Below are 12,738 nucleotides of genomic sequence, written 5' to 3'. Positions count from 1 at the left end.
TGGGGACAAGGAAGATGACCGGTGCTTGTGCATCCATGATTCGCCAGTTGGTCAAATACCTTCAAATCATTTGGTAGCAGATGATCAACAGGCAAATGTTTCAAAATGGAAAACAAGATTAAAGTACCAAGGATTCAAAACTGAATACAGAGCAAGAAAAAGAAATGGAATGCTTGGAACTATAACTCATTGGCGACAATTAGCACTAAAACACCATACAAAAAAACACTTGCTAACTGGTAAGGCCTGGCCCCGCAGTCGTCTAATCCATCCCAGAAAAAGGTTCTCACTGACCCTCTGTTGCCAGAACAACTTATCCCCACATCAGTAAAGGTATATTGCTCAATTCAGGCCATTGTCACTGGTCCCATGAGGTCCATTAGCAGGGTCAGGGGATGGGGAGAAGGCAGGACCCTGTTTGAGGCATATGAGGTGGAGGCCTGAGTGGCCCAATTATCGGAAGCTTCTCATGAAACCCATTTGTAGATTTTTTTGGCAGTAGAAGTTATCCTCAACATGGCTGCGGTTCTTTCTACATAAAAACTCAAAATTTTCGGCATCCAAATCCTACACTCTTGGTCCTATTCCAGATATGGTAAGCCAATTGGTAATATTTGGTACCTGGACACAAAGCCAATGCAGCTTCTCTAAAGCATAGGTCATTCTTCCCGGCAACAAAGACTCGCTCTGCTAACCAGGATCTAATTGCTATCAAAAGTTAACTTTCCTTGATGGACAATTTTTACCACTTACTCATTTTTCATCCTCACAACAGTGCCACCAGAACCATTTAATTCCCAATTAATTCCCAACATTCTAATCACCAAGTACTCACTGAAAACAAGTAAGAAAAAAAAAAAATCACCTCTCTTTCATCAAGGTCCTCATAAATACACAGAGAACTTTGAGAAGCCTATCTGGGTGGTTCCCAGCTCAGCAGAGACTCAGCCTTTGGTTATGTGAATAACGTACACTCTGAGATTATTATTATTGAGATAACGGTCCCTATTCCTCTTATTGAGATGACGGCCCCAGCTACTGTTTCCTGTAAGTTTCAGTAAATACTTGATGAAACCCCAAAGTTTTGGGCAATTACAGTGATTTTTCAAATTGAAAAGGAGACCAAGAAAGAGAGAATGGAACAGAAAACTAGAGGAAACACATTTTCATCCCGGCCCTACGTAGCCAGAGTACCATCTTATCTCTTTTGAATGTATAAACGCTTCCATATAGACACACCGAGTTCGAGGGATCCTTGAGAACAAATACTTGACTGTAAGACACTCCAGTTTACACCTAAACCACTCGAGAAGACCAGAGTCAACTGAATCCACAGGACTATGTCAGCCTATTCGCCGCTCTCCCCAGTTAAATGCCTACCACGGAAATAGACAAACACGGAGTCATCCTCACCTAGAGTCGGCGTCATGGCGGCCATGGGCCCGGCGGGATCCAGCTGGAATCCACTCATCATGAACTGGGCGTCCGAGGCCGCATTGTCCATCTTCAGGTTGGGCAGGTTCATGTTCTGGGCCAGGTAGTACTGGTAGAGCTCAGCCTCGGCGGGCGAGGGCAGGCTGCCGAGCCCCAGGTGGCGGTTGTGCTGCATCTGGGTCATGTTCTGCTGCAGTAACATCATGTTGTGCATGTGCTTCTCGCTGGTCATGTGGATGCGGAGGTTCCTGGCCACGTTGGTCTCGTAATCACACACCTCGCACCGCCAGGTGGGTTTGGTTTTTGGTTTGGTGGGCGAGGGGGCCCCGCAGGAGCTACTGATATTGGCCGCTGCCGCTGCCGCAGCCGCCGCCGCCGCCGCCGCCCCAGCGGTGTGGCTGAAGACCTGCTCCCCGCCTCCGTTCTGCAGGTTCTGCATGTTGTTGAGATGCTTGTCGGACTGCATATGAATACTGAGGTTGCCTTTGGTCGTTGTGGAGTAGTTACACACCTCGCAGCGGAAAGGCTTGTAACCACACGTGTAGCTCTCGCCTCGTGCCAACCGGGGGTGGGGTTGCCCGCTTTTGCAGTAGACGCAGGAGCCCCCAGGCTCCGGGTGCTTCTCCTTCATGTGCGCCTCCAGGGTCTGCTGGTACTTATAGTGCCAGTTGCACTTGGGGCACTTGAGTGTCTTGCACGAGTTACGAGAATGCATCATGGTCATGTGGCCGCCCAGCGAGCGGGAGGAGCCCAGGACCGTGTCGCATTTGGGGCACTCCACGCCGCTCCCCGAGGGGCACTCCCCCACCCCAAGCTCGCAGAGGGAGCCAGCATGCTGGTGATGGGGGACGAAGCCCCCATCGTCGCCCTCTGTGCTTTCATTTGGTTCTGGTGCTGTGGCATTGTCTTTATTGGCACTTTCGTCAGCGAAGTCCAGCCTCCTGCCGCCCTCTGCCACATTGGCCCTGACGCCCTCACTGTTAAAGCTTAAACGATTCCTCCTGTTCGCACCATCAAAGACAACAAAGGAAGAAGCAGAATTAGAACTAGTAGAAGCTGTGCCCCTCGACAGGGTCTGGAGCACGTTAGGCATTAAGGGGGAGTTAGGAATGCTTTGGTTTGAGAGAGCAAGGTCCTTTTGGCTGCTACTACCTGCCGCGGCCCCAGCCTCCTCGTGGGGCCTGTCCTCCAGTTCCTCGTCCAACTCGCTGGGAAAGAGTCCTTTGCAACCCTCGTCTTCCTCCTCCTCTTCCTCCTCCTCCTCTTCTTCCTCCTCCTCTTCCGCCTCTTCCTCCTCCTCTTCCTCCTCCGCCTCCTCTTCGCCTGGCTCTACTTTCTCAGAGAAGCAGTCCCCGTCGCCCGCTTCCTGCTTCTCTCCTTCTGCTGCCCCAGAGTCCTTGCCCTCTGAGGATTTGGTAGGACTGGAAGCCAGAGGCCCCAGGGGGACTGAGGTAATGGGGGTCTTCAGGACCGAGCTGGTGAGCCCACCAAGGTTCAACAGGGTGCTGGGGGTCAAGAGACCAGCCTGGGGCTGCTCGGGGCCCGCGGCGGAGCCGGCTGGGAGAGCTTCCTCCCCTTCCATACGAATGCCACTAAATTTACCATAAAAACTGTGTCCGGGGCCTATGAGGTTAGCTGTGGAAACTAAAGGGTGTTGAAAGTTTTTGTTTTTTGGTTCCAGAAAACTTACAAGGGGTTCCTTGTCTTTGCCGATCCCTTGGATGATAGCGGAGATGTTCTTATTGCTAAGAATTTTCCGCTCGTCTTCGCTCAGGGTCATTCGATGGTCATGCACCGCGTGGGTCACAAATGAACGGACGTACCCGAAGGAAAGCTTGCACAGGAAACACATCAGGATGGGCTTCCTCTTGCCGTAGAGCACGAAGCCGTCAAATTTGGACAGGTCCACATTGTTGGGGACATCTTTGGCTACGCAGGAGCTTTTGGCAGAACCGTCGCTGTTCAGGTAATCCTTGTTGCTTTTGTGTCGCACGTCAAACACGCGGAAGCTGTGCAGGACGGGGCTGAGCCCCGCCAGGGCTGAGGTATTCGGGAAAGCCTGGTCTGGGCCCTCAAACCATTTCCCGAAGGATGAGGCTATGTGGAAAGTGTTGATGATCTGCGGGTACACGGGTGCAGCACACGAAGGGTCCCCTTGCTTGCCCCCCGCCCCGGGGAGAGAGTTCAGGAAGAGCGAGGGGAGAGGCCCGCTGCCACTGCTGCCACTGCTGCCATTGCTGCCACTGGCGCCCCCGCCCTGGGTCAGCTGGCTCAGGCTCTCCACAATGTAGGCGGAGCCGTCTGGCTGGTAGACGATCTCCCCGGCCAGGTTCTCCACGTCACTCTCCTCGTCCCCCTCCTCGCCGGTGTCGCTGGCGCTCTCCTCTCTCAGGGGTGGCGGGGGGCGCGCACTGGGGCAGTGGTGCTCCATGTAGGTCTGGAGGCTGGCGAAGGAGACCGAGCACTCGTTGCAGGCGACCTCCTTGCTGGCAGGCTCGGCGGGGGTCCCGGCCGACGCAGCGCTCTCTGCCAGGCGCTCATTGAAGGGGGCCCTCAGGCTGTCCAGGGGCCCGTGGCTCTCGCCTGTGGACTGCTCCATGCTACTGGGTTTGTCAGGGAGGTGGGTGCTGTTGAGTTCAGTCCATTGCTGGTGCTGAGGAATACTGCACCCATTGTCCTTCCCCGAGACGACGGGCGAGTCACAGCCTTCCATGGTAAGGCCTGCGTGGAGCTTTCATTGCACCCAGTACGGAGGATCGGACCTGAAGGGCGGAGGCAAGGGGGGAGGAGGGAGAGGGGGGAAAGAGAGAGAGAAAGGAAAGAGGTTAGGAGGGCCGAGGCTGAGGTCCCACCACACGGAGCGCTCTAAGAGGCTGCTTCTGTCCACAACACCCACAACACGGAGACACGGGGTGGAGGGCGGGCCTGGGGACACTGCCCCGCACCATCTGGCACACAGGCGTGGCGCAGCCAGGTCCACGAATGAGCAGGGGACATGGGGAAAGGACCAGGAGTAGGCCTCTTCGCCTTCGAACTGTCACCGCTCTGCCCCAGGACTAGCAGGAATTTCCGTTCTTTGCCAGCAAAGCTTTGATGGGCCACCGTGGAGAATGGACACATCATCTCTCCAGCCCCCCATGAGGTCAGTCACAGCCCTGCCACTATGGACAGACCACGCGAAGTCAGCCCCGGCTCCCCGCACTGTCTGTGGATCAGGGGAACACAGGGGAGGGCTGAGAAGAGGGGGGTTCAATGTCCCCAGAAAAAGGATGGTCAAGTGGGATACGTTCATGGATTTAGAAAAGTTGCCGCCGTCGTGTTTCTGACCATGGTTCTAGTTTGAGAAGTTCCAAGAAGGTAGATGACGACCCTGAGGTTCACAGAGCAGGCATGCAGGCCTGGAAGCACTCCGCAAAGTCCTCTCGAGGTCTGGGAAGCATCGGTCCCATTTTACAGGCAGTAAAACGGAGGGGCTTGAATCTAAAAACTGGCCCAGTGCTAACCTGACTGCCATGAAACAGAAGAGAAGACGAGTCCCCAGATTCCTGTCTCCTCCACCCCTGCCAGTCACGCTCCCTGGTCTGTGCGACTCAGCTGACTTCACACTAAAACTACATAGGTGCAAAACATGAGCTTGGTATTTCCAGCAGCAGTGGACCAGCCTCTGGATCCACCAACTCTCCACTCCAGCGGCTTCTATGTGGCCCTGGCTGGAGAGAGCGCGTTCCCCACGTGCTTGGTGTTTTTTGCTATCAAAGATCTGAGCAGCAAGCCGAGACAGCAGCTGGGCTCGGAGAGACCCAGCTCCACACCTGCCTCTTAGTTATTAGTCGCTGCCCAACCAGCTGTCCTTCAGCCCTGGGGCTTTTCCATTTCCGACTCCAAAGTGCCACTGAGCTGAATGTGCCCTCTGAGACCTCACATCCCTAGGGAGAGAGGCATCGGATCACGGCCACTCTGCTCCAGCGGTAACATCATCGCAGGGGCGATTATTCCATCTGGCCCTGCTCCTACAGGCAGCTCGGTACCTTACAGCACCCTGATCGTTCACCCATAGGTCCCTGGCTACCCTTCCCTTGCTCCTCCTCCTGGAGAACATGTGGCTGCTTCTCCACCCACCATCTCATTCATACCCAGCCGGTAAAGGTTTCAGCCACGCTTGATCTCACTTCCCTCCCCCATAGTCCCCATCTTCTCAATCTTTTTTTTCCCTTTTCTTGATTCTTGACTGCACAGTGAGCCAACAGCTCCCCCTCGGGAAAAGATGGGGAAGGCAGGTTTACCAGAAGTCTCAGGAGAAATAACTTTTTGGAAGACTGAAGCCATGCTGTGTCTCATACACACATGCAAACACACACTCCTATCTCTCCATTTATAACCTCAGATTTTGCAGCCACAAAGTTCCATGCCCCTTAGAAAGGACATACTGATTGAACCAAACCAAACAGCAAACGCAATGGGACTTCCCCGCAAGGCTGAGCCAGGATACAGGTGAGACTCCAGGGTGGCTCTTCTTAAGGGATGCTTCTGACTGGCTTGATGACATCTGATTGACAGCTTGGGCCAAAAAGGTTGGCAGGCCTGAAGGGGCGGGAGGGTTAACAGCCCGATTGTAAAATCAATGTCATAAATGCTTGGTAAGTTACAGGAACATGCGGGAAGCGGGGGCCGCGATTGATAAAGGAGAACAGCTTTGATGCTGCACCAGGGACTTGTTTATCGACAGCAAAGCCAATCTCCTCTCCAGCCTGGGCTGGGTCAGAGAAACCTGCAAGCGTTTACCAATTAATTGGTGGGATTTTCTTGCTCTGTTCTCTTATTCCTCCTCCTCTTCCACAAACTATCCAGCTAAGGGGCTGGGAGTTTAAGAATCTCCCTTACTTCGTTTTCTACTCCAAAGCAGAAGATGTCAAGAAAGAATGACATCTTACCCACCCATGATGGTGACTGGTGACTCCAAGGTGGTGGCACCAGAGCCCACTCATCCACAGGGAGAGGCAGCCATGAGGACGCAGGTGGGAGAGCAGGAACCCACTTCAGGACTCAAGCTACCTCCTCTGGGCCTCCTTCCCATGCACACTGGCTGCGACCAGCAGGCCAGTCTGCAACCTTGCCAAACGAAGTGTAGTTCACGGACTTGTGGCATTATCCTCTCCAGGGAGCTTGTGAGACATGCATTTTCTCCTGCCCCAAGAAAATCTGCATTTTCGCACCATCCTCAGGGACCGCGCACTCAACTTGAGACACTCTCTGAGCACAGCTCTTCTGTGCTTCGTCCCTGTATTGCTAGGAAACCAGGAAAGGTCGGTCTTAGACTCCCCCTGGTCCCTGGGAGGTGCAGGGATGGAGACAGAGAAGAGGGGACCTGTGCACAGAGATCAAAAAGTCTCTCCAACCCGCCCCATCCTGTGGCTTGAGGGTCTCAAGGCATCTACCACTCTCCCACCCAGCCGGCTGTTTCTCTCTCACTGTTTATCAGCCAGTCAATAAGAAAAAAGGTAGTTCTTACTTAAGAAGGCAGAAGTCAACTCCGCAGGTCGATCAGCACTCTGTCTGTAAACATGGTTTCCCGTAAAATCAATGGTCTTCAGTTACAGAGGGCAGCCTGGGAATCCAGTGGGTCCCCGCACTTTTCCAAGCAGCCCTGCCATCCTGACAAGTGCACCTCTCTTCAGGCTCCCCCAGGCTCTGTGCCGCTTCCCAGTGCTTTCCTAGTGCCAGGGCCAGCTCGCACCGACTCACACCCCTCCAACCTTCCTGCAGCCCCCTTCTCTGCTGGTGATACCCGGAACTCCCTCTAAAAAACGTCCAGGTATTCTACTCACAGCCCCCAGTGTTGTACTTAACACAAGCTTTATTTAAGAATTCAGTTAGTTTTTTTTTTTTTTTTTTGAGACAGAGTCTCACTCCTGTCACCAGGCTGGAGTGCAGTGGTGTGATCTCAGCTCACTGCCACCTCCACCTCCCAGGTTCAAGCGATTCTCCTGCCTCAGCCTCCTGAGTAGCTGGGACTACAGGCACGTACCACCAAGCCTAGCTAATTTTTTGTATTTTAGTAGAGACGGGGTTTCACCATGTTGGCCAGGATGGTCTCGATCTCCTCCTGACCAGGTGATCCACCAGCCTCAGCCTCCCAAAGTGCTGTGATTACAGGCATGAGTCACCACGCCTAGCCTCAGTTAGATTTTAATAGAGCACATCTCTTCAATGAGAAAGTTAAAGGAAAGCTATAGGAATGACCTAGCTTGCTCGCTCTCTCTGCTTTAGCACTTACATCTACCATCTGAAAGGTAATCTAGTACAGAAAAATTCCAACACCTTCATCAAGCACCCCCTCCCAACCCCTGCTCATCTTCCAAGCTCCCTTGGAACCACCTATAAAGCCCACTGCGTCTTTGCCAATATCAATCTTTACTTTTCAAAGATTGTTTAAAAGGATAAAACACTACCCTGTTACCCTGTAACTCCCTATTAATTAAAACATTCACCTCCCTCATTAAAAACGTGCTTATGACAGTTTTATCCTTTTCCTTTAAGGCAGGACTGGGTAAAATGCAACAGTTTCAGGGAAGCTGGGGTGGGAGGGGAGGGGTGCAGTGATGACGAAGGGGAGGGGGTTCCTGCTGTTGCTCCAGCTCCCGGAGATTTAAACATGAACAGTCGCACCATGTAATTTTTAAATTGTTAATTAGCACAGGGTTAATTAGGCGGTCCTTTCACAAGAGGCTGTCTGGTAGGAAACCAAGAAGGGAAACAAAGGGGAAGGGAGGAAAAACAGAGAAGAGAGACAGTTAGAAACTGTTGCCTCCACACATATGCCATGCGGGATCACTGGAGAGACATCAGCCGGTAGGAGAGGATACCTGTTTCCCTGGGTGATCCCCTGCTCTGCAGGAGGGGAGACAGCGAACACCGCCTTCCCACAGGCGACCAGGCAGCATACATCAAAGGCCTCAAAAATGTAGGTGCCTACCCCTTGACTTGGCAATTCCCCGTTTCAGGAGTTCATCCTAAGGAAACAACCCAAGCAATGCATGGAGACATAAGATGATTCATCATAGCATTTATAACAGAAAAAAAAAGGGAAAAATCCGGCGAAAACAGGGACCCTAAATAAATTACAGTGCACAGAGCTCCATATGTTGTTATAAATATGCTTTCTTTAAAAAAACAATTTACAGGCATGGGAAAACGATCATACAGATGCTGAAGGAACAAAGCACAGAGGTATGTAGAGGAGAATATGAGATTTATATCACAATTTTTACAATGGTGAATTCTAGGGAATGAGGTTATGGGTGACTTCATGTCCTCCTTTGTGCCTTTCTTTCCTAAAGCTCTTTAAAATTAAAACCATCACTGAGGCAGGACGATTGCTGGAACCCCAGAGTTCAAGGCTGCAGAGAGCTATGATCAAGCCACTGCACTCCAGCCTGGGTGACAAAACAAGACTTAGTCTCTTAAAAAAAAAATAGAAAAAAATATTGAAAACCATCAAAATGGAAGTCATCGCCTAATGAATTAAGTGTTGTGTTAAGACTCATGGGTACAGCATCACTTTGATCCTTATAACCACACTATGAGATAGATACTATTTTTACTCCCATTTTCGAGATGGGAAAACAGCCCACAGTTATGCAGCCTAGCTGACAAACCAGATGGTATGAGTGGGGAGTCTGTGCTCTCAGGCATTGTTTTCCTTTGTTGCCCAGGCTGGAGAGTAGTGGCGGGATCTCAGCTCACTGCAACCTCCACCTCCTGGGCTCAAGCAATTCTCCTGCCTCAGCCTCTTGAGTAGCTGGGACGACAGGCGACTGCCACCACGTCCGGCTAACTATTTTTGTATTTTTAGTAGAGGCGGGGTTTCACCGTGTCGGCCAGGCTGGTCTCAAACTCCTGAGCTCAGGCAGTCTACCCACCTCGGCCTCCCAAAGTGCTGGAATTACAGGCGTGAGCCACCGTGCCCTGCCTGTTTCCATCAATGCCTAATTTTCAGAGAACACTAGAACATTCCTACATCTCACATTCACATTCGGTCTCTAGGCACCCAGGGACTGTCCTAAGGTGAGGGGATCCCAGGAATGCTCATGTAAAAGAACACTGGCAACTCACCCAAATGCCCTTTTCTTGCTTGAGAGTGAAGTGGGGGGTGAGGGGAACAGTTCAAAGCAGACTGTTTTACGTGGATATCTTTAGACAGAGGATAAAGGAGGTAGGAGAAGCTGCTGCAAAGAACTGAAATGTAGGTCCAATATCCTGATTTTTAAAGAAAAACAAAAGGCAGATTCCAGAACCTACAGACCATGAAACATATTCATTCATTCAGCATTTAGTGAGCAGGTACTATGTGTCAGATGCTAGAACCCATGATAAAAAGGTCTCAGCTTACATTCTTGTGGGGAAGAGAGACCACCAACAAATACACTTAAATAAAAAGCAACGTAAAGTAATATCAAACAAGAAAAGGGAAAGGGCGATGTGAACACATCGTTTTGGAGAAAGTACCAATGTCAGAGTGACTTTATGGATATGGATATACTTCAAGGATATGTTGCAAAGTACATACTGGAAGTTCTTCTTTGTTCTCAAACAGATTCAACAGTTGCTGGAAAATAATTTTAGGGGGTGGGATGACCCTGAGGAATTAGCAATTAGCTGTAGGTCCAGTAAGAAAACCCACATAAAATAAACCCCAAATTAGCCTTACTTAGACTTAATGATCTGAGAAATACAGTAAAGCATACTTTTGTATCTTAACAAGATAGCACTGAATTTATAATTTCTTTATATCCAGGAGGGCAAAACGGCTTTTGGATAATAAACTGTGGCAAATATTATAGCCACCTAATGATGTCATTACTTTAAGCATCAACACAGAGGTCCGTGTGTCTCAGGACATGCCACAAGGCTCTGTCTTGTCCCTACTTGGCTGAGATCACCAGCTTAAGAAACAAGACCCGGCAGACACCCACTTGCAGCGCGTATCAAGCTCAAGGGAATGATTAAAATGCTCAGTGGCGGAATCTAGACTGAGAAAAAGATCTCCACAAGTTGGAACGACAGGCCCAAACTAACAGGACGAAACTTTAGAAGGAAGAACATGAAGCCCTACATTTAACTTCAGGCAATCTGCTCAACCAATAGCAGACAGAAGAGATCTGCAGTCTTAAGAGCTCATGCAAACAACGATAACAAAATATCTAGGGATCTTCCTTGATGACAAACTCAGAGGAGGCCCAAAGCCGGCATGGTGGCCAAAGACGTAATGAGGCCTCTGGCACCAGCACTACTCTGTACCTGTTGGAGCTCAGCAGGTCCACAGCCCATCACTTTCCTCTGTCTGCACGAATAATGTCATGAACCACTCCAGGGAATCTCCTAAGAGAGATGCCAACAAAGATACTGTAGCCTCATCAGAATGGCTGAACACCCACAGCTCAAGGGTGCAGGAAAGAGAAATCCCTCTGCAGGGCAAGACCGCTATCCTCGGCTGTATGAAACCCTGCCTGCCACATCCAAGAGGGTTTGCTTCTATGGTTTCCACCTAGTTCCAGGTTTGAATTAGGTGTAATGAGGGGACTATATAAGAATGAGGCCAAGCACGGTGGCTCACGCCTGTAATCCCAGCACTTTGGGAGGCCAAGGCGGGTGGATCACGAGGTCAGGAGATCGAGACCATCCTGGGCAACATGGTGAAACCCCGTCTCTACTGAAATACAAAAATTAGCTGGGCATGGTGGCGAGCGCGCCTGTAGTCCCAGCTACTCGGGAGGCTGAGACAAGAGAATCACATGAACCAGGGAGTCGGAGGTTGCAGTGAGTGAGATCGCACCACTGCGCTCCAGCCTGGTGACAGAGTGAGACTCTATCTTTAAAAAAAAAAAAAAAAAGAATGAGGTGGGGTCACTATAAATGAGAATCTTTCTCAACATCATCATGGTTCCTAAATGGAATGTTTATGCTGTGAAACACCTGCACTCTGTGGCTTCAGAAATGAAGAAGGGGATTGTGGCTGTGTCCAGGAGGCCTCTGAAAGGTGAAGATTCTTCTCATTCCTGGGTGCTTTCTGTGGGTCTGTCTGTCCCCACCAGGAGGCTGTGAGCGGCATGAGGTCAGGTTCCCCGTGTCCTTCATCTCTGAGTCCTCCACATCTGAGATGTAATAGGTGCTTAATAAAACAATGGGGGAAACAGGAAAAAAGATGCTCCCTGAATCCCTTCCTTTTCTTTTTTCTCTTAGTTTAAGAAAGGTCTGGTGTAACCATTCTCCATGAAATGGAACTGGGGCTTCTTGGAGAAATGGCCAATTCTTGGGCTAGAGCAGGAAAAGTACAAGATGGGTTTGAAGCATCTTCTTGTGCTCAGAGAATGAGGAAGATGTGTCAAAATGACCCAGGAGCAGGTTGGAGGGGCTCCCACTGGCCACATCAGGGACAATTTGAGCAAGAAAATTTGGATCACGAGGTCAGGAGTTCAAGACCAGCCTGACCAACGTGGAGAAACTCTGTCTACTAAAAATACAAAACTAGCCAGGTGTGGTGGCGCATGCCTATAATCCCAGCTACTTGGGAGGCTGAGGTGGGAGAATCATTTGGACCCGGGTGGCAGAGGTTGCAGTGAGCCAAGATCGTACCATTGCACTCCAGCCTGGGTAACAAGAGCGAAACTCCGTCGAAAGAAAGAAAATTAAGTGACAGTAAAGGACTGCAACCCAACGTATAACCTAAGAATCCCTAAGTCCCTACTTTCATAAAGGAAAAAAGTAAGTGTGGGAGAATTCTTCTGCGGGGTAAAAACTCAACTTTAATAAATGTAGAAAAAGATTATGAAGTGAGAAAATCACCATTTGGTAACCATTATCATCATCATCCACTCAAAGAAGAATCAATGGGCACCAAAACTAATGGATGAAAGTTTGAATAATAACAAGTTATTTACAATCTCAAAGTCTCTCCCCACAGGATACTTCTTAATTATAGCAGGAACACACATACACATACACACACACACACACACACACAAAACACTTCACAGTGGAGAACCTGGCAGACATCACCTTCAATGAGTGATCAAAGTTCACATGGCCAGCAATGAGGCAAACAGATGTCATGTGCCTCCTGGTAGGATGCGCCAAGAAGAACACAACATCCCTTCCCGGGTATTCCTGCTAAAAACGCAAAACCGGAATCTAATCATGAGGGAACATCAGGCAAATCCAACTGAGGATAGTCTGCGGAATGCCCTATGCTCTTTAGAAATGTCAGGGCCATGCGACAGAAAGACAGACTGAAGAACTGTTTTAAGA

General features: G+C 50.2%; 1 protein-coding gene across 2 annotated transcripts in view; it reads right to left on the bottom strand.

Moving 5' to 3' along the window:
- ZFHX3 (zinc finger homeobox 3) overlaps positions 1 to 12,738 on the bottom strand; it is a 277,099-nt gene that overhangs the window by 179,910 nt on the left and 84,451 nt on the right. Inside the window, exon 2 of one of the 2 annotated variants that reach the window (XM_021672553.2) lies at positions 1,414 to 4,196. In XM_021672553.2, coding sequence (XP_021528228.2) covers positions 1,414 to 4,147 — 2,734 coding nt within the window. In that variant the 5' untranslated portion in view covers positions 4,148 to 4,196. Of the gene's footprint in view, positions 1 to 1,413; positions 4,219 to 12,738 lie in introns of those variants that run through there. The other variant, XM_012437463.3, reaches the window with a different exon arrangement.

This window comes from Aotus nancymaae, unplaced genomic scaffold (assembly GCF_030222135.1).
Source record: "Aotus nancymaae isolate 86718 unplaced genomic scaffold, 86718_ANA_hifiasm-v0.15.2.pri h1tg000030l, whole genome shotgun sequence".
NCBI classification, from domain to species: domain Eukaryota; kingdom Metazoa; phylum Chordata; class Mammalia; order Primates; family Aotidae; genus Aotus; species Aotus nancymaae.
Note: the sequence above shows the minus strand (reverse complement) of the source record. Positions and strands in the feature narration are given on the sequence as shown.